Source organism: Sclerotinia sclerotiorum, genomic scaffold, assembly GCF_000146945.2.
Source record: "Sclerotinia sclerotiorum 1980 UF-70 scaffold_18 genomic scaffold, whole genome shotgun sequence".
NCBI lineage: Eukaryota > Fungi > Ascomycota > Leotiomycetes > Helotiales > Sclerotiniaceae > Sclerotinia > Sclerotinia sclerotiorum.
The window spans coordinates 117,372-143,712 of NW_001820818.1; the positions used below are offsets into that span (position 1 = coordinate 117,372).

At 42.6% G+C, this 26,341-nt stretch overlaps 11 protein-coding genes across 11 annotated transcripts; 6 read left to right on the forward strand and 5 right to left on the reverse strand.

Annotated features, from left to right (window-relative positions):
* Positions 1-133: 133 nt before the first annotated feature.
* Positions 134-373, forward strand: SS1G_11374 (predicted protein; the record flags this gene model as incomplete). The annotated part of the gene is made up of 2 exons (XM_001587332.1): positions 134-175; positions 212-373. The coding sequence occupies 2 exons, from the start codon at positions 134-136 to the stop codon at positions 371-373; spliced, it is 204 nt and encodes a 67-aa protein (XP_001587382.1).
* A 2,024-nt stretch (positions 374-2,397) lies between these two features.
* On the forward strand, positions 2,398-2,535 carry SS1G_11375 (predicted protein; the record flags this gene model as incomplete). Its single annotated transcript, XM_001587333.1, has 1 exon — positions 2,398-2,535. One exon carries the CDS (start codon positions 2,398-2,400, stop codon positions 2,533-2,535), a length of 138 nt encoding a protein of 45 aa, XP_001587383.1.
* Positions 2,536-3,734: 1,199 nt separating this feature from the next.
* On the reverse strand, positions 3,735-5,677 carry SS1G_11376 (predicted protein; the record flags this gene model as incomplete). Its single annotated transcript, XM_001587334.1, has 5 exons — positions 3,735-3,754; positions 3,802-3,855; positions 4,320-4,557; positions 5,051-5,090; positions 5,595-5,677. 5 exons carry the CDS (start codon positions 5,675-5,677, stop codon positions 3,735-3,737), a joined length of 435 nt encoding a protein of 144 aa, XP_001587384.1.
* A 1,386-nt stretch (positions 5,678-7,063) lies between these two features.
* SS1G_11377 (predicted protein) lies at positions 7,064-7,463 on the reverse strand (the record flags this gene model as incomplete). Its single annotated transcript, XM_001587335.1, has 2 exons — positions 7,064-7,146; positions 7,271-7,463. The coding sequence occupies 2 exons, from the start codon at positions 7,461-7,463 to the stop codon at positions 7,064-7,066; spliced, it is 276 nt and encodes a 91-aa protein (XP_001587385.1).
* Positions 7,464-8,122: 659 nt separating this feature from the next.
* SS1G_11378 (predicted protein) lies at positions 8,123-8,548 on the forward strand (the record flags this gene model as incomplete). The annotated part of the gene is made up of 2 exons (XM_001587336.1): positions 8,123-8,135; positions 8,466-8,548. The coding sequence occupies 2 exons, from the start codon at positions 8,123-8,125 to the stop codon at positions 8,546-8,548; spliced, it is 96 nt and encodes a 31-aa protein (XP_001587386.1).
* A 2,101-nt stretch (positions 8,549-10,649) lies between these two features.
* Positions 10,650-11,298, reverse strand: SS1G_11379 (predicted protein; the record flags this gene model as incomplete). Its single annotated transcript, XM_001587337.1, has 3 exons — positions 10,650-10,908; positions 11,165-11,206; positions 11,273-11,298. 3 exons carry the CDS (start codon positions 11,296-11,298, stop codon positions 10,650-10,652), a joined length of 327 nt encoding a protein of 108 aa, XP_001587387.1.
* A 528-nt stretch (positions 11,299-11,826) lies between these two features.
* Positions 11,827-12,158, reverse strand: SS1G_11380 (predicted protein; the record flags this gene model as incomplete). The annotated part of the gene is made up of 2 exons (XM_001587338.1): positions 11,827-11,997; positions 12,114-12,158. 2 exons carry the CDS (start codon positions 12,156-12,158, stop codon positions 11,827-11,829), a joined length of 216 nt encoding a protein of 71 aa, XP_001587388.1.
* Positions 12,159-12,882: 724 nt separating this feature from the next.
* SS1G_11381 (predicted protein) lies at positions 12,883-13,354 on the forward strand (the record flags this gene model as incomplete). Its single annotated transcript, XM_001587339.1, has 2 exons — positions 12,883-13,000; positions 13,302-13,354. The coding sequence occupies 2 exons, from the start codon at positions 12,883-12,885 to the stop codon at positions 13,352-13,354; spliced, it is 171 nt and encodes a 56-aa protein (XP_001587389.1).
* A 689-nt stretch (positions 13,355-14,043) lies between these two features.
* On the forward strand, positions 14,044-16,296 carry SS1G_11382 (hypothetical protein; the record flags this gene model as incomplete). The annotated part of the gene is made up of 2 exons (XM_001587340.1): positions 14,044-14,457; positions 14,695-16,296. The coding sequence occupies 2 exons, from the start codon at positions 14,044-14,046 to the stop codon at positions 16,294-16,296; spliced, it is 2,016 nt and encodes a 671-aa protein (XP_001587390.1).
* Positions 16,297-17,874: 1,578 nt separating this feature from the next.
* Positions 17,875-22,462, reverse strand: SS1G_11383 (hypothetical protein; the record flags this gene model as incomplete). Its single annotated transcript, XM_001587341.1, has 8 exons — positions 17,875-19,026; positions 19,075-19,524; positions 19,576-20,064; positions 20,112-20,264; positions 20,318-20,812; positions 20,903-21,590; positions 21,734-21,962; positions 22,213-22,462. 8 exons carry the CDS (start codon positions 22,460-22,462, stop codon positions 17,875-17,877), a joined length of 3,906 nt encoding a protein of 1,301 aa, XP_001587391.1.
* A 249-nt stretch (positions 22,463-22,711) lies between these two features.
* Positions 22,712-24,420, forward strand: SS1G_11384 (predicted protein; the record flags this gene model as incomplete). The annotated part of the gene is made up of 5 exons (XM_001587342.1): positions 22,712-22,790; positions 22,977-23,034; positions 23,427-23,497; positions 23,851-23,939; positions 24,274-24,420. 5 exons carry the CDS (start codon positions 22,712-22,714, stop codon positions 24,418-24,420), a joined length of 444 nt encoding a protein of 147 aa, XP_001587392.1.
* Between the last annotated feature and the right edge of the window lie 1,921 nt (positions 24,421-26,341).

Below are 26,341 nucleotides of genomic sequence, written 5' to 3' on the forward strand. Positions count from 1 at the left end.
GCTGCGAATTGTATGCAAGAATATAAAATATAAATACAACCTAGTTGTAAGGTTTAAGATTAAAGATTGGGGCGTAGTGAATTGGTACGGTAACGTGATTAAGTGATTTTCGTACAAGCAGTAAGATAAAACAATGGTCGATGTAGTTTTATCCTGGGGATTTTGCGGCTTTTCTGTATTTTCAAAAAAGTCTATAGTGAGTGAATATTAGCTAAAGCGTTATGGGGTAAGAAAATGCAATGCTGTGTGTGGTGTTGGCATCTACAACAGCACGGTGCACACCGCTAATTCTCCAAATTTTGCAGGAGTTAGGAACAGACAGGAGAGTCAGGAAAGAGAAAGTGGATGGGTGGATGAGTGGATGAGTGGGTGAGTGAGTGGATCATGTATGTATGTAAATATGTAAATATCCGAGCTTGCTTACCTTGTTGATGACTGGGCCACTGTACGGCTTCAAAATCGAAAAGTATTAAAAAATGGCCGCGATAAATTTCCACGTTCAGTTACTTTGTAATCCGCCAATCTGGACGCTGGGTTGGCGGGGATGCGGGAAAATTCACAACGCACGGGCGACCGTACAGCCGGTTAAAATGAATGCCTCTTTTTTTATTGCTCCCAAATCAGAAGAACGTAGATGTAGAATTCCAATTCAGGAAAGCTGTCAAAGTCTTTTAACTTTTACCTCGTCGGTAATTGATTAATCGTTCAGAGGCGACTGCGCATACGCGTTCTGTGGCCAGTAAAGTACTGTAGGGATCACCGACCGTATGAGCGGCGATTCCCAGAACTTGTGAATATGTCTGAATCTCTTTTGAGAGATGCTGGTTCGGGACACTGCAGTGTCTGAGGCACGAGCCAAAGGTTCGTCTGATGAGATGATATGTCGAATCAGCGGCGAATGCGAGATGTGATGAGGGAAGTGCGTTTGAGTGGCGCGTTTCCAAACTTGGCAATTGAGGTTCCTTGAATGAACTTTTTTAAATCCGCAAGCTGGTTCTCTCGACAGGAAGTGAGCTTTGCCCAAAGTGTAATCCTTCTTGTTTGTGTATCGGCACTTGGGACTCGAGTCCTTCTGCGAATGTTCAAGGTATCCACAGCAAATATTCGCGTCGCAAAGATATATCTCTTATGTAGATATCGTTCGAAGAGCGCGTCGTAGAAGAAAGATTGATTCTTTGAAAGGTTCGAACAGGCGAGCAAATGTTTAGATAGATGTACTAGTATTCCGCCCAATGTTAGTGATTGTGTTTCCCGTCATTCAATGTGATGAGTAAGGATGTGCACACTTACATTAAGATTGTAATCTGATCTTACGGGATTGAAGTGACGTTGAGTTGAAGTTGTAGTTTTCGAGGTGACACGAAGGCTAATGAGATGCCTCGGAAGAAACCATGCGATTGCTGCAGGGCGGAGAAGAGATCTCGAGATGGAGGCTGCTTCTGGGCTGAACTAGAAGCTCGGGATACAATGCGGCAGGTACTCTTTTTTGATAGTTGATAATGCGCTGATATCTATTTTAAAGATAACAAATAAGAAATACGTTGTACAATCAAGATAAAATGCTCTGTAGATGTTGTTCTTCAATTAGAAACAACGAATGATAAGCTAAGATATCAAAGCGCAGAATTTGCTGTTTGGGGGGAAAAGAGAAGAGAGTTTGAGAAAGAAAGGGTAGGTAGGTTCCATGTATCATGAAAAAAGATGATCAACTCACAGATGAATGATTATTTGATATTTTTTATTAGAATTTTAATGTTTTAGTGTTCTGATGCGTGTGTAAGGCGCAGAAATAGTAGATGGATTTCCAAAAGAGCGGGATTTTGGGCATCTAGGAGGATTTGGTTGACAAGGAATGCGGAATAGGAATAAGTGAGAAAAGACTAAGACTAAGACTAAGAAAAGAGTAAAGAGATGGAGGGATGGATGGATGGATGGAGCGAGAAATGGTTAGAGAGATGGAGCGGATGAAGTGGATGATGGACTGAATAGAGGGATGCAAAGATATTCGGGTCGAGGGGTCTTGAGAGAGAGGGGGGGGATTATTGAACTAGAAGCAGAAAAAAGGGTTTCGAAACCTTCTTTTGGCCTTCTATTCGGCAATAGTGGGTGTCCACCGGGTCGAGGGTGTCTGAACTTTGAAGGCTTGTCGATGGGTTGTCGATGGGTTATCAGTGCTTTTTTTTCAATTTTACAGGGCTTGTTAGGTTTTGGCAGGCTTTAATGAGTGGGGCCTTGAGGTTCCTGGTTCTGTTGGTACAAGTGCTTTACTTTATTAAGTTTACTAACTTTACTTGAGTAATAAATACCCAGTAGGACAAAATAAAAATAAAATAATAAAATAATAAAATAAAAAAATAAAAAAGAATTGCTAAAACTTTAAAACACAGCAGATGGATCATGGGTGGTCAGAACCTTACTACGAGAATTGAGAATTGGAGAAGAGAATTCAAAACGAGGGAAAAAGATTTAAGACTAGGACAGGATCGATTTAGGAGTACAAGTATAGAAAGACTGGTAAGCTTTATATTTGCTTGACCACTCATTCTTTTCCATTTGATTTGTATGGATATATGACATCTCCTACTTTGCTGTTTTTGCCGTCTATACTATGATAAACACAGGATCCAAAGAAGTCAAGTTTGGATAGACTGTTTGTCGGTGGTTGGCCATCACAAACCCAAGAAAAAGCAACTTCAATGAATACATTACAGATATAATCTACTGTCTACCATCTCTCTATTTACTCCATCATAACGATATTGCATGGGCATACGAGATGGGCGAGGGCAAAAGTGCAACGAATGAACAAAAAGAGAGATGGCTTGAAGTCTGCCGATCAAAACCTCCACTTCTGAATCCACTTTCCACCCACTTCCTTTTTTAATATATGTAAAATACCTACCTAATTTTTACTTCCACTTGGCTAGATGAAGATTTACGAATACACCTTGTACAAAGTACAGCAGTACTTTTAAACTTTTCCAAGATCCTCTAGTTTAACCTCCCCCTGGTCAAATGCGACTCAATCCTATACATCCTGTCACCGCGATCTCTCGATGATGAATGGCTTCTCTTCTTGACGCAGGCTCCAGCAAACCGATGATACTGTACAACACATAATCATTATAGGTTCATTGTAAGCGGCCCGTATCTGGGGCGTATATCGACTCTGCCTCGCATTCCATACACACATACATACATACAAGTGCTGTAAACCTATTGATTGCAGACGCCGATTGCCACAACTTCATGTCACTTTCATCCTGTCATTCGAAACCATTTACGGTGGACCCAAGGGTAAGCTTGACAGGATAATGCTAACACCGGTTCAGTGTCAAAAGCATTCCGAGCTCTCGTCACTCCCATGGCATCCATCCTTTTCAATTGTGGTAAATTAGCTCTATTGAGAATGTCTGTCCATGTCCATATCCACCATTCACCATGTATCATCACGATGAATGATGATCGAGTGACCAAAAGCCACCGGGGGGTCCGTTTCCATTCAAACACACCCTCAATCAACGGCGCCCCACGATAAATGCTATTTCCCACCTGTAGAATATCAAGTATCTCGTATCCTAGTTTTCTAGAATGTCTCTGAACCCTCCGACCACCGCCTTTATCATATGTGCTTGCCTGGTGCACGATTTGTGACCTCACAAGCGCTCCGCTGTACCAAGCTTTCAAGTCAAGGAGCCTGAGTTACAGGTGGCAAAGGACGCTGTCGCACTAAATCATTTACCCCGTATTGAGCCTATAAGAAACATCAGCCATCTCCTGAGGAATTCCACCCTGGCAAACCTTGAGCAGCGTCTTGATACTCGATACCTCGATACTCGATAGTAGATACGTACGCTACACCGTCAGAACGTTTACCAGTCCCAACAGGGCAATGATTGATGGGTGAAACTAACTTTTGATAAAACTCCTAAAAAGCTAAGCCACAATGTGCCGACGTCTGTGCTTGTGCCTGTGCCTGACTGCATTACTTGCTCCCGGGTACCTTAGGTAGGTCATTCCTGAATAATTTGTATAATAACCATTTTGTGAACAGTAAGTGAGTGGCCTTACATATCATCGAGTCCCACTGCGTATTCAACTAAGAACGGAATCGGTACGGCGCGATCACTCACTTGTTACCAGACGACATAAATAGAGGTGCACTTACCCAATCTCAGCATCTCGAATCATAAAACTTGCGGAATGTGCTGAAGATTCTTCGATAGCTTTTGAAAATCATGCACAACCCTCGGTCCAACGCGAGACACGTGGGGCAGCATTGGCGAGTAAGGAGATGGGTGGTTACTATTATTCTATACCGCCTCCTAGTTCTGAAATGTCCAAAACATCCCAGAAACGACTAGGGGACCTCACTCTGCTCTTGCCCCTGAGCGGGAGAGGATCCGGAAAAATCTTGTACACATTGCATAACGATGAAATACCAATCGCGTGACTGTTCTTTTGCTTAAATGCACTGTACGGAGTAGAGCTTGTTCGGAGATGATGCACTATACCTTGCACGGTAGTCTTCATAAAATGAATGCCTTTTGGTACTCGCTAAGAAACCATGAATCAGCCTAAGAAAATCCAGAGTTCACATAGAAAACTAAGCGGCGTGTACTGATTTTGTGTACAGGACCGAAATTGCTTTTCATCTTTTAAAGGATCTGAGGATCAAATCTCTTCTATTCGACAATATGATAGCGGCTGGATGAGTAATACACAGGAGAGAAACGGCACAACCCTTGAGAAGTTGACGTATAGATCATCGGATCAAAGATTGCTATGTAATGTGAAAAGACACCGGCTGGGTGGAGCGGCAATAATAAAGGGTAAAGGGGTGTTGTAAGTATTTACAGCGATGCGATGAGATACGATAGTAAAACATAGCCAGCAGGAAATTTCTTTGTAACTGGTGGCGTCATATGAAATCTGAACCTCTTTCCTTCCATACTGTTGGTAAAATGGCCTTCGTCGATTGATTGCAATGGGTACGGTAATCAATGAAAGTACATGCCCAGTACAGCATAGCGACTGCCATTTCGCTTACAGTATTTCTGGAAATTGAACCTTTTTTTTGCCATGGTAGACTAGGTTAGTCAATTAGCTACCTAGCTTATCGAAAACTTCTAGAAGGCTTTAAGACATTCTTTTTAATCTCGAGAACCGAAGTAATGAAGAAATGTCTCTTTTCGAAAGTTCATATTATCATATAGTTTCCATCCGTACCAAATTATTAATGATATCTATCAACGCAAGTACCGGAATATGCCCAAGGGTATAAGGATAATGTTGTTCCCCCAGTCAGAATGGACAATCTCTTGATAATAGCTCCTCTGAAGTTTGAGTCCTTCTCCCCTGTTTGCTCCGTTCCGTCCTTCTCTTCCTTGTCGATTTGTCACATTCAATTCTATTGGGGGGGCAATTGACACCGGAAGCTCGGACAAAAGCTAAGTTCATCTCCTCCCCGGGAATTGTGTCTCGCATTTTGGTTAAATTTATGCTTAGGACGTCTGAGTATCACAGCTTTTTTTGATCCTTCGCTGCAAGACCACCCCCACTATCCTAAGTTTCCCAAGGGCGCTTCGCTGTACGGGAGCCATGCTTCTTTGTTCTTATTAAAACGTGTGAACCCTGTCGAATCGTCAGATCTAATTTCCATTTTACCAGAGGCCATGGCTTTGGATTTGCTGAATGAAAGACCGGGTCACTTTCTAATCCATGCGTTGTCTTTGCCAGTGCAGTTCTTTTCTCTACTACCGGAGACGGAGACACTACTTTGAGCCTACTACAACTTTTCCACTTAGGCTGTTGCCCTTTTACAAATTTACAGCAAGGGGTATCCGAAATAAGAACTAATTCACGGAGAAAGTCGAAGTTCTTCCCAGTTTCTCATTCATAGAAAGACGCTTATACTATCAAATTACCTGGTCACCAGTGTCAAGCCGTCTACAATTTAATGCTTCGACTCAGCCTCTTTCCGTAATTTATGTTCTATATGATCCTAGGTATCCTGTTTCGTAGGTTTAGTTAAATTGTAACCCGGCGAACTACATGTTCAAGCGCTCACGATGTCATGTAAAGAGTGGGAAAGTCCCTAGCTTCCTCGCTGTTAAGCGCTAACGTCCCAGAAACGGGATATTACCCTTTCCTAGCACAACAAAGTCCAACTTTGACAGGGAGTGGAAGATTGGGAACACAATGATTCGTCAAACTTCAAGGATGTGCTATAATGACAGCCATTATTACCTGAATATATTACCGGAACTGTATTAACCATGATACCAAGGCGCTAGAAGCTTCATCAAACCTTCTAGAACAAGGACTTCAATGTTTCACCCTCATATATCGGACCCAAGGACTCAAATTTATCACCATGTAACCTCAACGAGAGAAGGTAGAGAAACAAACGACCAAGAAAACCGGCCAGACCGACCGGAACTTGAGAAATAATCCGCACCGCAAAGGTTCACAAGCGAACTAAACCTAGCTACTACCCAGCTACACAGGGATGTCGAGCAGAAGCCTCATTCCTTCCATGATTATTCCATGGGAAGTTTTGATAAGATGACGTTGAATTTCTTTCTTATGTCTACTCGAGTAAATGAATTAATTACCTTTTGGGGTTTGAACAATCGTTAGATCAACTATTATCTGATCCCAATGGGTCATTCAGCTACGATGTTGAACCATTGGAAAACTGTTCCGCATCTTATGCATTCGTTGTATCCTTAGTAAAGTCTATTCTTTGAATTCCAATACTTCAATGCTAATTACATTGTTATTTTTGCTTTGCACACATTAATCTACTCTATTATGATCATCAAATACGTATGCTGTATCCCTTTTCATGCGATTCTATCCAGTTACCGAGTCGTTCCAATTCAATTCTGCAGGGCATAAAAAATGCACACGACATGAACAATGCATTTGCGAGAACTTCGTTTCGTAAGAGTCGTACTATAGAAAAGCATAGAAAAAAGAAATTAATAGGTTGAAATTGCTTCGTCACAAACAGCGACTAATGTATATCAAGCGCGCCATGCTATTTTGATCATCCGCATTAATCCCGAGGTAGGATTTCCCTTCTAGCGTTCACGATAGCGTCACGATTCCTCGTGGCATTATTCCTGATTTTGGATTCCTCTGATAGATCGCCGAGATTAGATGCTCACTAGGTACGTACAGAAATACCCGATTAAGAAGAGGCTGAAGGGAGGAGCACTGGCAAAGAGTACCTAGTAGGTAAAAGTTGACGACTCATCCTTACCTACGGTTACATCAGTGCATTTTAGCATGAGGACTAATGAGCGGGAAGATGTCATGTCGCTAGATTTTTGGGCTCGTCCTCCCGCTGCCGAAGAGCTTTTGCCAGTTAGTGGCGCATACCACGTCTTCCTTCCCGTCTTCTTGCTCAACGAGTTCGTAACTTCGAATAATTTCTTTTGGGGTACATAGATCATGACTAGGTTGATGCTGCTATGTGCTTGTTTTCGCTCCACAAAAGCTCGTCTATCCCACTTATGTACTCATTAATGCTTCAAATACTCGCTTCCTTTGCACGATTAGGTTGGTCCCTGGGAATCTCCATTTGAGTTCGTGCCTCACAGGCAATATGCTTCGATACTTGTAACATGCTAGACTTTTTTGTATGCTTCATAGAAGCATTACCACAATGCGGCTTCAGCTATGAAGTTTCGTTTGGATGCCGCCCTGACTAGCACTTAGTCGCGTATGGTTTTGAGATCCCCACGTGGATCCCGAGGATTGAAGAAACTTGGTGTCTTCTAGGGCGTTTTTCGTCGCGTGAGGCGTCTCGCATCAGGTCATATACGCACACATACAGTATCAGCATCAGCATCCCCCGCCGAAGCGAAAGATTCGACTCGTGATGTTCTCTGCATGTTGAGCTTTATACACCGTACAAAATTTATACACCGCCTAGAGCATACGATTGACCGACTAACGATCTACAAATCATAGGCTTTGGTTTCCAGAGAATGATCAGCATGAGTTGATGTCGCTCCACTGTGGTTCACGGGGTTCAATCCATACCGCCAATTCCATTAGTTGCTTCACATTAAGCAAATTTTCATATGCTTGCTTGCTTGTTTGTTTGCTCATGGATTTCATCAGTGAGAGGGAGAAAGAAAGAAACCCCATGTTCTTTTTTTGGTACTATTAGAACTTTGAAGATATGTAGCTGAAAAGTAGAATACTAAAAGGCCATTCTACATTCTGTACGAAGTGCTCTACATGTACAATCTGGACTGGAGGATAACACAATCGAACAGAGTGGCGTCCTCTCAATCACCAGCCACAGACTAGCCGACTCAGTTCAGCTGATAGGAGTATAGATAGATAGATCTCCAACAAACAAACGCAAAGACCCTAAATGAGTTACTCCGTAAACCAAGCAAGCATGCTGTCACCAAAACTAACAACTCATCCCGGAATTTCAATAGTGGCTTCCGGTGCGCGCGCACTAAAAGTATATACTATTAAGGTTAAGAAGAAGAAGAAGAAGAATAAGAATAATGAAAAGTAAAGCTCAAATAATATGAATGTGTCGAGTAGAAGAATGACTTCCCTTCCCGTAAGAGCTTTCGTTTCTTCGTCTTCTTCGTAGTAAGGTGTTAAACATGGGTTTGTGTCGTCGGAAACCCACTTGGTGTTTACACTAAGAGCCTCTGTCTGTATTGGCGTGCGATGAATCGATCGGTCGGTGTGTCGCTCGCTGCTTGTTGTGCACTGGTATGACATGATATGATAGATATGACATGACTTGGCTTGTGAATGAAGGTTTATACTGATTGACTATACCTCTGTACGGAGGATAGTGAGTTGGAGGTTGGGAGTAGCGGTGGAATTATGATGTTATGATTTTAGCTTTGGGGATGAGTATGTATGAATGAATGAATGGGTTGAGTTTGGGAATGTGGATTGTATTTGGAGATGTGGAATTTGGAATTTGCTTTTGATGTTGGTGTTGGTATTGTTGAGTAGGTAGGTAATCGATATCTTCATGAATTGATACGAAGGAGATTCAATTCCTAGCTCATAGTTACAATACTATAGTAACAATTCACTACCCATAAAATATCAATCAACACAACAGTAGGTAACCACACATACCCAGGTTCAACAATAATAGTTGTAACTAAACAAACGAATAATCCAATAGTTCGTAACTCGTGGTTCGTAGTTCCACATAACCACATCCAAATCTAGACAAGCACGCCTCCCATTCCTAGAAAAAAAACCACCCCAATAACGCGCATCTTACGAATCCCTCCTCGCCTCACTCCATCTCACCCCATCCCATCTCACATCCCCTCACCTCTCTCCTCGCCATAAGCTGCACCGTGCACATGCACATATACTCACAAGCATACAGTAACCCCACGAACGATCGACAAAAGATCTCACTTAGTCTTACAATTCGCCATGCTCCCATCGTCGTGGAGTCCGAGTCTCTGCGCGGACAGTACAATGGCAAGTGCTCATGTACTGTGCAGTGCACTGCGGTGCATGGAACATACTTCGAATCCAGGGAAGGGGTTTGTATTGCGTGATGTAACGATGGGGTTTTAAAGCGGGATAGACGCGTAGGTGGAGGGAAGTGGATGAAAGGATGGGGATGGGAATGCGATAGGATTGAGTGGAAGATCGTTTTCTGAGCTGTGCGTATTTTACTTGGGGTGGTGGTGGTGGTGATGAGTGTTTGTTAGATATGTTTGTGTTTGTGTTTGTCTTTGGCTTTTTCTTTATGTTTTGAATTTGCAATATCCTATTTTCAAGTATATGGTGAGATTTCTAGTGAGTGAATCTTGAAAAGGAGATAGGATGGGCTGAGATGGAGAGTTGTCATTTATATATGGGTGGGAATGGGAATGATGAATTTAGGGTTTGTTTTGCAATTGCTATATCTCTGAATATAATACTTGATAATCTTACCAGGGGACATCAGCCTCCTCGAGATGGTATTTCGAGAAGCTCCTACATCGACGACGCAGCTGTTCTATCTTCTTTGTACATAGGAGTACTAGTAGTACCTATACTTTGCTCTATATGATTTTAATATGAGATAGTCCTACTCTCAAATTACGTTCTGTGTATATCGTGTCATATAATAAGATATTCAACATAATTCTCCGTACATGGTGGCATATAACACACCCCAGAATCTATTATATACCTTAGTCCACGGCTAAGAAAACCACCTTGTTCTATCTCACATTTCCCACTGGATTCCTATCATACCTATACCCTGAGTACGATCTCCAAGTGTTAGCAGGCGGAATCATACCAATCACCATCATGAAAACCGCTAATCTGTGATCCAGTTTCAAAATTCACACAAGTAAATACGTCAGTACTCACTCCTAGGAGACGGAAAATCAGTGATCCATAGTACCACAGTGTCACCCTCTGATCAAGGTAATTCATATACACGAAGTTATTACTCTCGATCGGAAAGAAACCATGCATATATTATCTAACACATTCAAGCCCATCTAGTGCATGAACTCTATACTTTACATGCGCATTCTCTATACTGCTCAATCATTCCATCATTTGATTAGAGGCTCAGCAGCTACCCTATTATTATCGGCCGTATTTTTGAGATAGATCTAGAGCGCCTTGTTTCAATCATCGCTGTCATAGTTAACATGATGACTAACATTCTTACCACCGCCGGCTTTGGCTATGTTTTCGAGACAGAGTGCCTCGTTTTCATCATCGCTATCGTAGTTGACTTGATAAATAACATGTTCATGACCGCCCGTATTGGCAGTTGCAGACTTGACGTCCTTCTTCGATTTGTCTACTTTGCTGTCTTGATTTAACGATTTCGTTGCCTTCTTGGATTTTCTTTTGCTCTTTCGGGTTTTCGATGTCTGTGAACTTTTCCCCTTCTTCCAGTCACTTAGACAGCCCATGGTGTTTGATCTCGTGGCTGAGTGGGAATTACGGGAGGTTGAGACTAAGATGTTGTAGTGAGGATGTATGAAGAGATAGAGCATGTAGGAAGAGAGTAAAGCAGCTTTGATTACGTTGTGCTGGTAGTCAGGCTCGAAGTGTTTAGTAGAGGTGGATGATGAAATATGGAGTTGGTGTATGATTGATATGGAGGAATGTGGTCGAAGATACTGTATCGGACCAGTACGGCGCCGAGGTATTCTTCTTGTATAGAACTTCTTCACTGTGCTCGTTCTAAAAAGAGTCAGTTTCCTCTGCATCTAAAACACAGGGTAAGAAAATTACTTACCGGGAAGGTACTCCATCAACAGACATTGGTAGAGAAGGAAAATGCAAAAGGATTGGAACGCGGGATGACTTAAATGTATCCAGAGAGAGGGTCATTAAAATCATTATGTGAGTCTTCAACAGCTTAATGAGTAACATAGATGATATGGCATATATATTTGGACTTGGAGTCATAATGATATTCATTCTGAGATGACTCTCGAAAGCCAAAGGCTAAAAATACGACAATTTATGTTGTCTATGATGGACCTAGACATTCAATGGAAATTCAACTTCCTCACTTCTCGCCCCATGCGGTATGGGCAGTCAAAATAGATATCCAGTGTTCTCGTTCAAAAGCAATTGTCCTAGCTACTCATTCTCTATGTCTGTAAATAGCTCCGGTCTTGGGGAGTGAGAACGATGACTGAATATGATGGGTCAAAAAGATTGATATCTTCCATTTATTTCAATGATGACATTTCTTCGCCTAGAATTGGGACACCCATCCAAGTCATTTCATTATTTCGTTTTTCCACTACTGTGACCTAATTGAGAGAGATCCTTCAGTTATTCTCAATCTTTGCTATCAACCAATTCCCACTTGCACTCATCAGGTGCAAGCTTAGAGTAGAATTTCATGAGACTATGTAGATGCTTTGATTGTTTGATAGCATTTGCCATAGCACATGTCTTTTCATACTTCCTCTGCACTTCGGCACAGCGCAAAAGACTCGGTCGCATCAGCTCTTAAAAAGAGTTTTCAGCTTCTGCATTTCTCAAAAAAGTTTCTGGAAGCAACAAATGGTGTCGCCATCGCAACAAATAACTTATACATAATCTCCAAGCGCTCAATGTCTTACATAGGGATAAGTGTTTGTAAAATGCAACTTGACGTGAGAAAGCATCATGGCGATGCGAATGCTTCATTTTCGACACCAGGTGTTCGATAAGCAGGGAGAATTCTTTAAAAAGAAAAATTTGAGAGATGCGAAATGTCGGTGATTAATGGAAGAAACCCATCAAAGGGACAGTAATATATTCAAATGAATGTCCATGAGGGCTTTATTTGACAGAGTCTTGGGATGTTTGTTCAGGGTGAGTTCCACCCAATCTGGGGTTTTAATAAAATAATCTAGGCCACTTGAAGCATAGATCATTAAACATAATATACAAGATTGTCATTCGCCCAGGAGATCTAGCACTCCGTCATGAATGTGAATTGTATTTAGGATGGTAATAGATTACCGTGAAGATTTCAAGTAATTGGTGGTGATAATGGAACTGGTGGTGGGATGCTTTCCAGCCTTGCTCGAACGTTTTATCAAGTGTGTGATACAAAAGGATGAAAACCATAGAGATTTTGTTGAGATTGCTGATATAAATGTGTATTAAATAATATTTGATCAAGGCAATGCTAGTAGATGGAGCCTTTAGAATGAGGTTTTCCTTGAGCTGTCCAGCAAGCGGCTTTCTCTAAGCCCCGTCTTCCCCTAGCCCGCCCAAAAGGGTTTTGATAAGGGCAATGAGACTCAGATACTCAATCAGGTATATCTACTTCCCTTCATGAAAAGGGCATCAAAATAAGCTAGTGCCATGGGCAGCTGAAACTCATATGTGAGTATAAAAAGAATGGCATATAAGGCTATCAGTGTAACATCCGAGGTGAAAAAGCATGTCCGTCAACACCAAGAAGTAAAACCTAACAGGGAGATAACCAGTGCTACGGTAGCAAATACAAGCATGATAAGTAAAATGGGGATCCGAATCGACGGCATTCTACATTATCAAAGTAAATCTTGGAGCGGATGCAAACCGTGCAATTATATATAGACATAGTCAGCCTTCATTTAGACTTCCTTTCGAGCCTGTGACCGAAGAGATGAATCTCCTAGAGATGCGAAATAAGCATTGTGGATAAAAATGTACGGGGCAGGCAGGAATTTGGTTGTGATTATCGTGAGAATATGACGTGAAATGACCGGAAACGTAATGGACTTGGCAACATCACATTCTCCTTCGATTTATTACTAACATTCCCAAGAAAGCAGCAAGCAACCAGTCATGTCAAGACTCGGGCGTGCACTTACCAGGCGTCACATAAACATCACACTTGCTAAGGTTCTAGACTCCATTCTACCAAACGGCGTAGAGCTGATGTATTTATATTCATAACATCCAATTGAAAGCGACAGAAGATTAACACGAAAGTCGCTGCACGACCACAAACGGAGAACACTTGATCTCCCTCCGGAGTCCGTAATAGTAATAGCGATAACTAGTTTGCATACAAAGTTCTTAGTGTTATTACCAAGTATTTCGTACAGCCGTTAAGGAGGAGGGGGCGGGAAGTGAAGCTAAATAAAGAATCAAAGTTGTAACTGGCGCGACAAGTTGTTGGTTGAAGGAATTTTAAGGAAGAATGCGCGCAGGTTTGACATTGAGAATTTATCTATCTTACCACTTTTTATACTCTCTATCTTTTCTGCTTCTTTCTCGCATCTCTGAATTGTCGTACGCGCGGTACATCACGTACACCTTTCGAAAACTTAATAAGGGATCGTCGATGAACCATAAAATCCCCTCGAAAAGTACAAGGAAACAAAAACGATATGAGACACAGCAGCTTTACGACCCTTGCATGAAGACGTCGCTTGGGGCCAAGCCAATGCTTTTCCTCGTAGGATTCTCACAGGATTCTCATAGGATCAACAACTTCAATTTGAGAATTTCATTTAATCGCACTTCCATTCTCTTTCCTCTGATCTTTGGTCGAAATATGAGTGTGCCATAATGCTTTACTCTTTCTTTCTTTCGGTGCTTCTGCCCATCACATTCGCTCAATATCCACCTATTTCAAACCTTACTAGAATAACTTCCCCAGTCGATGGGAACATCACCATTTCTTACAAAACACCACCAGCGGGCACCTGCCAAACAGTCTTCGATTCTCAAGAACAATATACAGGTTGGGTTAATATACCGGGAAGCTATGCGACAAATACATTCTTTTGGTTTATCTCCGCGAGAGATCCCACAGATCAACTTACTATATGGTTAAATGGCGGGCCAGGCTCCAGCTCGATGATTGGACTTTTCAACGAGAATGGTCCTTGTGAGGTTATCAATGTCGCCCAGGGAAAGTTTGCGACGGAGGCTAGGGATTGGGGTTGGGACAGAGGGTCTAACATGTTATATATTGATCAGGTATGCAACATTTTGACTTCATCTCTATATCTTTTGATTAATTCAACGCACATATCTCGAGGATTTCCTGTGCCAGTCGAGATATTTGGTGTTGATTGGAGCACAGAGCCATTAGTTACATTCTGATAGCTATGGTACGCTCTGAACTGTCTATGAGAGCATCGATTAAACACTGCTGTTCTATCATTTCATGCATGCGCTACATCCAGTTCTCTAAGCTGACGTATACACCTGCAGCCGAATCAAGTCGGATTTTCATACGATACGCCTACTAATTGCTCCCTCGACCTTCTTACAACAGATCTTTATACTCCACAGCAAACCCGTCCGAACTCGCAGCCCGCAGATACCTTTTTAAATGGAACATTCAGCTCTTTGAATGTGAACAATACAGCCAATACTACCCACATAGCGGGAATGGCTATATGGCACATGCTTCAAGGATTTCTTGGAGCATTTCCACAGTATGCTCCGAATAATAAATCTGCTATGAATATTCATTTGTTCGCGGAGAGTTATGGCGGAAAGTATGGACCAGCTTTTGCGACGCTCTGGGAAGAGCAGAATGCGAAGCGCGCGAACGGCACCATATCCCAAAGCAAAACTATTGATATTAAACTCAAATCACTTGGAATAATTAATGGTTGTGTGGATGACCTAATTCAAGCCCCTTACTATCCCGACTTTGCAGTCAATAATACCTTTGGTCTCAGTGCCATCAATCCAACAAGGGCGAAACTGGCGACTGCAAACTTCTATGCTTCTGGTGGCTGCAAGGATTTGATCACTCAATGTCGAACCGCTGTGGAAAGTCAGGATCCTACAAATAAGGGTAATGTTTCAAGTGTTAACAGTGCTTGTTCCAATGCGTATAACAGTTGTGTAACGAATGTGATGGAACCATATTATGACGCTGGAAGGAGTGTTTATGATATTTCTCATAATTTACCCGATTCATTTCCACCCAGCACATACCTCGAATACCTCAATTCAGCCGAATTTCAATCTGCTATTGGCTCACCAGTCAATTACACCGAGACAAATTTTCAAGTCGTTTCTGCTTTTACATCCACCGGAGACTATGAGCGCAAATCTTACGTACCAGAAATAGCTGCGCTTGTGAAATCTGGAATTCATGTTGGATTGATGTATGGGGACCGTGATTACATTTGCAATTGGTTTGGTGGTGAAGCCATATCCTTGGCTGTTGCAAAACAGGCTTCTTCAGAATATGCTTCGAAGTTCCCATCTGCTGGCTACGCTCCCATCATAACCAACACTTCTTATATTGGCGGTGTTGTCCGACAGTTTGGAAATCTCTCCTTCAGTCGCATTTACGATGCAGGTCACAGCATCCCAGCCTACCAACCCGAGACCGCCTTCCAGGTCTTTGCTCGAATCATAATGGGCACCTCTGTTTCAACGGGAGAAACGATCGACTCATCAGTGTACAATACCACTGGTCCTCTCAATGCCACCCACACCACAAGTCTCCCAGCATCCCCGACAAATACATGCTACCTCCGTAGCATCCCTGAAACATGCACGGAAGAGGAGAGGGATATGATCATTGCCGGAAAGGGTGCGATTATCGATGGGGTACTTTATAGTGATTCCTCGGATTACAGTGCTCCTACGAGTACAATAACAGTAGCAAGCTCTGGAAGTGCTAGAACGGCATCAGTCACAACAACTACAGAAATTCTCACGGGCCTTTTTACCGCCACTGCAACACCAAGTCCTAGAAGATCTTTTGCGGTTCCAATGGCAAAAGTAGATTTTACGGTTTTGGTAACATCTATATTTGGCGCATTGGGACTTTCGTATTCCTTCATCTGAGCATCATATATATATGTACGTGGGGGAGTGGCATTTAGATGACTAAATATTTAACTTTCCCCTCGTCTTTGTGAGACAATTACAGTATACTAAACTTCTGGAAGATTTACAAGCAAAATCGAACCTGAACTACATGGTAACCATAATCGGTGTTAGCATCAGCATCGGCAGGGGGGCATGGACATTGGGAAGAGGGCACCAAATTCGCGTCGCCACGCGGCGCAACAACAGTCACGTTGCATTTCCATATCATCGCATCGGCCACTCAGGAAAATAGCTCATCCAACTAACTACCTTAAATATCGTTATGGTATTCGGCGAAATTTCCACTTCTGCGCTCCCGCTTCATAAACAATTAGTTGCACCTATGCGACTTGAAGCCTATGCGCAGAACAACACAGCGGATGAGGTCGTGAGAAGCAAAATCAGACCAGACTCTCATCGCTTGTTGGGAGGGATGGGGACCCGGGGGGTGTGTGAGGGTGTTTTTGATCCATTACCTTGAGAAATACTATACTTCTGAGCTGTGTCCTTGGCGCATCTTGTAGTAGCTGACTAGATGAGGCGCTCACGAGCTGTATGCATGAATGAACGAATAGATGGATAGATGAATGGAGGCATACAATATACCCTACCCTACCCTACCCTACCATACCTATATATGTATGTATATATGTATGTATATATGTATGTATATATGTATGTATATATGTATATATATGTAAATACATAAATACATACAAACATATCATATCATATAAATAAATCACCAGGACATTCCAGAAGGCAGGCGTTAATTTCCTCGGCTTGTCAATTTGTCTTGGTCATGGGGACTACTTGGCTGGATAGTTTGGTTTTACATCCCGTCACAACACATCACATCAAGAAAACCAAGAAAGTCAATAATAGAAATCCTAGCTGATCAATCTATTCTTACCATCATTTATCATTTATTATGCCACAGCATTATGCACATACATGTAGATAGGTACATATCTCCCTTTTTCTCCCCATCTCAGGATACTTTCCTCGATACCCGGAAAATCTAGATATCTATGCAATTTCTCAAATCTGCATCTATATCTATATTATCTTGTATGCCCAGTTTCCTAACTCTACAGCTCCGCAGCTCCATCACTATCCATTCTCCTACAATTGTTTGTGAACAACTTCTGCAACAAGATTAAAGAAATTAAAGTGGTGTAAAAAAACGGAAAATAATACCAACATGCCATCTTAACATGCCATTGCTCGTGTTTCATCGTAAATTCATCTATCCATCTATCCATCCATCCAGACCCATTTGCGAACGCCATGGTGATAGGGTATCGAAATTGGCGAGAGAGAAGCAAAAAAATGAAAGCGGACCATATTTCCCCCACCCGGTGTATTTGAACATTCCATTTAATCCCAAAATTTTGCCTTGCTTTGGTTCTGCTCGCTATGCCAATTCGTGAAAAGAGAGAGGACCAGCCAATCGTGATCATGAGCTTCACAAGACGCCTCATAACTATTATACATCCATTTCGAAAAAGCAATCAAGCACGTATCGGAGTCAAAGGAGAATCCTCAGTTGGCTCAGACACCGAAAAGAAAAGCCAATTGCCTCTCATCCAGTCTCCCAACGGTCTTCATAGCACCCTCATCGAGCGCAGACTCCACCAACTCCTTCTTCTGCTTTTGCAACGCCATAATACGATCTTCGACTGTATCCTGTATCAAAATTCGATGGACCTGAACGGGTTTCATTTGCCCAATGCGATGAGCACGGTCTACTGCTTGCATTTCAATGAATGGATTCCAGAAAGGGTCCAGGATAATAACTCGAGATGCGGCGACAAGATTGAGCCCCGCGTTACCGGCTTTGAGAGAAATGAGCATGATATTACAATCAGGTTTGTTCGTGAATTGCTTGATTGCATCGTCTCTGCGTTTTGCATTGATGCTACCATCATAACGCTCGCATTTCCAACCCTTTTCTCCAATTGGCACCTGAAGAAGATCGAGAAAGGTGACAAATTGGCTGAAGATGATCGTCTTCTCGCCTTCTGTTTGAAATCTCTCGAGAAGTTCCACGCATTTATCGACTTTGGCTGACGATTGCCAGTTCTTTCGAAGATATCTCATGTACTTCTTGTGACCTGCAATCGATCTGGAAGCCTCTTTCTTCATCATTGCTATCGAAAGATGCTGCTTCTGCTTTCCGACCTTTTTACCTTTATTTCTCTTCTCTTTGTTCTTAGATTTGGTTTTGGACTCCGACTTTGGCTTGGATTTGAGAACGTCCAATTCAAGATCGTCAAGATCATCAGTTTCATCATCACCTTGCTCAGCCTCATCATCTTCGACATCATCAGGCACAACGAAACCGTCCAGGTTGCCATTTTCGTCAACATCATCAAGTTTAGTATCGACATCAGAGTCAGAGTCCGTGTCGCTGTCACTATCGGTGCTTACATCACTAAGTTCGCTGACGTTATCGACATTCTCTTCTCTCTCGAGCTCAACCGGTGGCATATGTGCCTTCTTGAAAGTTCTGTAGTCAATAAGATTTGCCATGTCAAGCTTTCCACGGCAACTTGGACATTTGACTGTGGCGCGACCTTCGTCATTGCCTTGCGCTTCTTGCTTCGCCTGCTCGGATATCAACATCAAGCAATCGTGGCAGTTGTCATGCCCACAAGGGATGATGATGCTGGGATTTGGGGTTGCATCGTAGCATATATTGCACTTGAGATGTTAGCTAAGACATTTCAAGATGAACACCAATCAACTTACTTCGAACCCATCTGCAGCAAGGAGTCTCGACACCACATCTGATTCGAGGGCTAAGGCACGTTCAATCATCTGATCCTCTGTGAGCTCTGCCGAGCCGGCTGCTGCTTCGAGATCAATAATCAAATGAGGGTGGCAGCAGCATTGTCTAAGGCGAAGTAGCAAGACCAGGATATTTGAGTAATTCTTCCCAACCGTTCCAGCCTTTCTGTACTTATTGAATTGAAGCTGGGTCTTGTCCCTGAGAGATTCGTAGAACTCCCACTCATCTTTGCTAAAAACAACATGATCAATTTCTTCGACTTTTGGTGGTAAGACAATAATAGGTTTCCCATCAATCTCGGATTTCTTCGTCCTTCGGAGGAGAATTGCCTTCAAAACACCTTGTAGGCGTTGCATGGTTATTTGAATATGTTCATCTGAGTAACTTCCCTTCGAAAGACAGCCGAAATCCTATCACTGTTAACAAAATACTCCGGTTTGCGGACCAGGCCTTATACGTACTTTGACAAAGGAGTGCCAAATGTTGTAAGGTCGTATACGCAAAAATTTGATTAACGAATAAAGTTCCGTAATGTTGTTCATCATCGGTGTGCCGGTGAGGCAAAACCTAGTCAGGGCTCTTAATCTACAAGCCGAAGACGCTGCTTTGGTGCTTTTATTTTTGATGCATTGTGCTTCGTCGAGGATCACACGATAGAATCTGCTCTTCGGACCCAAAAAAGGAAAGTCTTTAGCCATTTGTTTCGCGTCCGGGTCGACAATTCCCTCCTGCTTGCATTCCTCTTCGAACTTTAAAAGGCGAGTATATTCCGCACCCAGAGTTCCATAAGTTGTTAGGACTACATCATACTGTCGAAGGTCATCCCAGGTCACTTTCTTGCTGTTTCCATGGGCCATGTAGACGCTGGGTTTGTGGGCCGGCAATGTTTTCGAATCTATCTCGCTACCCCATTGACGGAGAAGCGCAACAGGCGCAGCTATTAGTGTAGTCTAAATGTTATCAGCAAATGGCCATGATGTTTTGCCAAACGACATACCTTGCAAGCACGGTCGGCTGATGGTCGTGACAATATGAGTGACAAAGTACTGATTGTTTTGCCTAGACCCATATCGTCTGCTAAAATCCCTCCCTTGTTAGTACCCTCTTCCATTTGTTTCAACCATGTCAAAGCAATTTTTTGGTGCTCATACTAATCTCAAGTTAGCAAGAATTCCTAACAGACTCCAATGATGGCTAAACTACCAAGGGATATCTTAATCCTTCAGGGGTTCCCTCTCGACTCTCCAGCGGAATTTCAATCTCAGCTTTGATGTTCTCCAACAAGTCTTTGATCTCCTTTTCTGTTTTTCTCGGATCGTTGATGACGTGATCCATTTGATCCGTCATACCATCGGTGGATGAGGACCGATTGGAAAGACCAAAATCCGGCCTAAAGTCTGAAAATTCGCCCATGTTACCCGCCATGCCGTGTTGCACGGAGTTGAGATTAGTTTTACCCATGCCATATTCTGGTAAAGAGTCGACAGTGAGTCCCGAACTTACCCTATGCATATTGGCACGCGAATGCACAGAATGCATATTTCCAGGGAATGGTCCTGCAAAATCATTTCCTGGAAGAGAGTGCAATTGATCATGACGAGCCATCGTGGTACTAGGGCGACCAAAGCCTTGCACGCCAGAGCTACCTGAACTGTTGAGCGTGGCGGTTGAGGGTTTAGTATTCATAGAGAATGCTGGCTGTGTAGTATTCATATTGTTGGGAGCATTTTGAATTCCAAGCCTCACCCACGTGGGCAAAGAATTATTCATTCCATTAGCAGAGCTTACTGCCCAGCCAGATAATCCACGACTGTTTTCGTGTAGATAATTCTGCCGGCTAGTTTCTGGGTGACTGAGAGCTCTCTCTCCTAAAGCGTGGGTGCTCGGTGAATAAATTGAACCTTGATGACTATAAGCGTTCGCTGTCTTCAAAGCTGTGGCTCTCTGTGCTCTCTGTCGACCATTATCTTTAAATGCCGAAGGGTCAATAATCTCAACGTCCGAATCACTAGCGGATTCTTCAATATAGGCACCAGGCATCTTTGATGTTTGCATTGATGTAGAATTAGGGTTCGTGGTATTATTAACCCCTTCCTGGTGTTTACCTCTAGCTCCGCTAAAGCCTGTGCTAGAGAATGCTAAAGGTTGAGAGGAAGTTGATGTTTGTGGCTCGGCTTTAAAACCGGGATTGAGGGCCATTTTCCAAGGAAGGCTTCTCGCGTGGGAACCATAGACATTTGACATAGGGGAGGGCTTAGTTGTCTGATTCTCACGACAGGTAGAAGCTTGTGAATGAACTCCCAGCATTTTACTGAAGGCCGAAGGCTTCGAGCTAGTGATTGGAGAGCCTGAGACAAATTTATTTGAGTTTGCAAGGGTACTAGCAAGCTCTGCATCTTTTCTCTCCTGCTGTAATCTTTGTTCTTCCTGTCTCTGGAGTATGGCGTAGGAAGGGTCAAAGATTATTTCATCATCCCTAAAAATTTAACGTGTTAGTATATACATTCTGCTTGTTATTTTAGATACAACAGAAAATTCAGAGTTTCATTATTGACTAATGAGTGAGAGACAGACATAGTGAAGTCAAAGTAGCCATCACCAGATGCAGTATATCCATACCCTGAGCTTCCCGAAGGAGTTGTTACACCTGTTGCAAAAGGACTCGGTGTTGTTCGACGAGATTTGGTTTCTTCAAATGGTGCAAATGCATCTAGATGCTTGCTATGACTGCGCTTTCGAGTAGGTAGGTCAACTCGAGTTGAACCGGAACATTCACCCATCGATACTCCAGAACCAGGTGTCGAAGCTGTGGAGGATAACGACCCCATTGACTCGCCTTCTTCTTTGACTGTAGCGAAGGTTAACACTGATTGTCAGATTGACTTGAAAATGGGGCATGGGAAAGCGTAATATAATAAAACAAGACATTCTCCACGCTAGTAGAGGAAAATTTGGAGGTGAATGAAAAGTGTGAGTGAATTGGCCGCCATAGCCTTGTGCCAAAAGTAAAAGAATCGGACGAAACTAACGTTGATAGCCTCCATTACTTCCCCGCCCATATGTGTTGTCCATCCTTGAATGACTTATACCAGACGGACGTCCATTCGAGGTATTATGCGAAATAGAAGGTGCTCGGGTGTGTGTGGGTAAGGCGGCTTGAATGCTCGAGAGGTTTTTGAGTTGTTCTTGAAGACTGACAATCTCAGCCTCAATTTCCGCTTTGCGCGATGATTGATCTTCTGCAGAATCGTCCAAGGAAATTAACAAAACTGTTTGGAAATTGATTTCTTCATTGAGATTTGCAATTGCATTGGAGTGGTCGGCAGCCGATGGAGATTGCTGTGACATGGTGAGTAGAGAGATGGCCTAATGTGCCGGGGAATTATTGAAAGTGCAGCACTGCACCACAAGGCTCTGAAAATTGTTGGTAAGTATCCTCCCTATGCGTTTACCCGCGAGACCATACGTGTTCCCACGTATGTTTTTATAACATGTAATACAAGGTTACAAAATGAAAGAACATTAGTTAAGAAGAACAGATAGGGAGGTCAAAGTGAAGTAGAAGGAAAATGGTTGGAAAGGATTGATGAGTTCAAGATGAAAAGAAAGCTCGATGACATAAGGCGAATGCGCGTGAATATGAGTGAGCGCGTACTACTCTGTACCAAGGAGGTAGGTAGGTATTGCCCTTGGGGAATTTAATAACTTGCCTCCAGCCGCAGTAGCTCGTTCCCGTTACTTCTTTGGGTTTAGTTCATTTAATTCCCCCGCGTAAAACGCAGGAACATTTCTTATCGATAAACAAGAGCCCACCCCAATTGCCGGATCAGTCTAATCAGTCCTGATAAGAAAAGGTTCTAAGGTTATTGTGGAGAAGAAGAGGAAGATGAGGAGGGAGATTTGGGATCATTTGGGATTAGGTTTGTTTTTCTCTATCATATCACATCACAACTGCCATGACGATGGACTCAACGTGTTAGATAAATTACACACCAAAATAAAATCCCAGATCAGTATTTACGGTTGCTTAACCTTGAACACTTGGTTGTCATTACTCGTATGAGACCTAGAAACACGGCCCACCTAGGCATTTTAAGATCTTACAATATCTACAAATGGGTAGCACAATACATCCAAATTGGTCCATATATCACAATCCAAGACTTTAACGAATTCCTCAATACGTGTTTCGTCCATTCAAAATCCCCGAGTCTATCCTACGTTACAGTTCATGGATTGAATCTCGCCCAGCTTTATTATGCAATTGATCTTCCGCGTTTGTAGGACTTACAAAAGAGGGACAGCCTTATAGCTTCCATCCCGGGGTTTGCAATACAACAACCAATCCCGGTGGCCCTACAATTGAACTAAGCTACTACTCACGTAAGGTTATCCAGCTCTAGTCTCGATAAGTGTGGTACGCTGCCTCCATACTGGTCAACCTTCTATTTCTCGGGGAGTTGTGTCTAATCTCGTACTTCACATATACACCTCTGCATATCTTTTCCTTCTCCAAATTACCCCGAAGAACTGTATGCAGTCTCTACAGCAAGTATCCTTTTCTTCCCACAGTTCCAAGATATCAGCTTTCTATGCTTTACTGCAGCCCAGGTTACCGCTGGCATGGGCTCCAGATATATTGACGGAGCCTCACGTCCTCCAATAACCATCATCTCGCCTTACACCTGCCGATTTCATTCGATGTTATGTAGCACTTACTGATTCGGTATACTTAGTCATCATCAAATTCCGACTGGCGGATTCTGAAGCTAGAAAGTCACATTGGAAGAAAAGTAAGCCTAGGCGACAGGCGTACGGAGGAATCGTATGTCTATGAAGCGTGAATGGCTCTCAAGTCCCTGCCCTTTTCTAATGAATGGGCATTTTCAAACTTGGGAGGATAAATATTTCAATTCAAACAATGACTCTTAAAGCAAGTATTGTTGACTCTCATCTGGTTCGTCCTTCCTCGTGGTCAGCAATCGGATGAACCGAATGTTCGACTTCTAGGCCCCACCTGAATACATCATCACATTTCGGTATCACAAGAACATGACACGAGAGAGGAAGAGGCATACGACTCAAGAGTCAATGGACGAGTCACTCAAATATGTCACATTAGTTGTACCTAGATGGTAAACTCTTACTGTTGGATACAGTACAGACCAAATTCTCACCTAGGAAGGCAACAATCCGCATCTATGACTCTGATGCAATGCTGTCGACGAATTGAAATTACAAGTAGGCTATGGTTTGTGGCTTATGTTTGTAAAGAGGGAACATTTCACAATACCCCGGCGGCTTGAGTAACCAACCATCAGACCTTTTGTACTCCACTCCTTCGTACAAGTTTCAAGTCTCAAGTCAGTGTAACGGATGGTCCGCTGCGGGAGTGCCCAGGTCGCAAGATCAACAAAAGCTTCATGAGTCTACAGAGAAGCTCAGCCTCTGTTTTCTGTCTTTACTACCAACAAGCTATCGACTGAAACGCTTTGCTCACTAATGAAGGAATGATCATGCAAGAAGAAACTTAACAAGTGTTCTTGTAGGATTTACCCACAATCCGAATAGGGCAATATCTTCAATGCATATGATGCTGGCGGCAATTATGTTCACCTAATTCGGTTTTCAAGCGCAGCCCCATTCGAGCCCCTCAAATCAACGATTCCACACCTTGGTTGGAACTGGAACATGAATTATTCTTCTATTTTAGATATTTTTGGATTTGGACAACACTGATGAAGGACGCTTTGGAGGGCGGTTCAGTAGACCTTTACATCGACCCTTTTAGCCAGGAACCAGAGCCGCCGCTGTTAGTGACCAACAGACCCCATTCCGAGTCTTTACTTGACCCTATTACTACAGCGAACAAAACTTAAAAACTCTTTCTATGTGACTTCAAGCTCTTATTTAATCGCTTTAACTTCATGACCCTTTCTTTTCTTTTGAAATTCTCATGCTCATGCTCTTCCTCTTCCTCTTCCTCTTCCTCTTTCCCCAGCGAACCATATTTATTACCTATATTAGAAACTTGGGCTCAAACGATCATATTCAACCCAACATCTAAAGTCCAGGAATAACCTTACACTCCACCTATATTAAACTTTCTTACCAACCGACCTCTTATTATTTTATTCTTGGGATTATTATTCACGATATCACGATATCACGAGTTTATACGAATTTCCTTTATAATTTTCTTCATCGGATCATTTACCCTAACCTTATTTTCGATTTTACATCCCATCCCACTCCAAAAAGTATCAGCCAGTCGTGAGTGGATATCTGTCTGCACCATTACATCAGACTTGAATTCGACCGAGTAACGCTATCACCAAAATAATTCACGACTCACGAAAGACCTTGATATCCCGATTGTTTGATTATTATCCAGTCCAAGAATTCAAATACTTTAAATCAACTTTTTTCGCTCTTTTTCTTCATCGCCAACCAATTAAATGAAATAGGAAATCTACCAGTTTTCATATTTCATATAACGGGAAAAGAGAGAAGCAGAGAAGAAGAAAAAGGGAAAAGAAGAGAGGAGAAAAGAGAAAAGAGAAAAGAAAAAGGATACCTAATTCCATGATCTTCTCTCTTTTTCAGCCTATGACAGCAAAGTATTGACAACCAAAATATATCACGACCACGACTCCAATACATTGAAATTCTCATATGCAGGATCCCCCACCAACAAATTTTCAGCTTTGTATCGCTTCTTATCGTTTTACACTTCTAGATCACCAAAATTGAAGAAACTCAAGGAAAATTTATTACAGCCCACCTAATAAATAAGATCTCATAGCCGCTCCCCACCTTGACTCTTACTCACCGGAATAAAAGACCTCACCATCCATTCATCCAAGCTGGGCATCCACCTGGGCATCCACTGGGATTGATTCACGAACCTTACTACTCTTACCACCCTTACCACCCTTACCACATTTTACCACCCTTACCACCTTTTTACCACCTTTTACCACCTTTTACCACCTTACCACCTCTTCACGAGCCAATTCCCGATACCCAAATCAGCCCAACCGAAGCAAGCCCCTCCAAGTAGCTCGTCATCCCATCTTTTCTCTTCTATTCCCTTCATTCACCATCATTGACGCTATACAAAACCTGTCCATCTTCCAGCCTCGTTCTTTTTCTTCCTTCGACTTTCCATTTTTCTCTTCCCTTTTCGCTTTCTTCACTCTCACATCTAACCAACAGTTACACCCA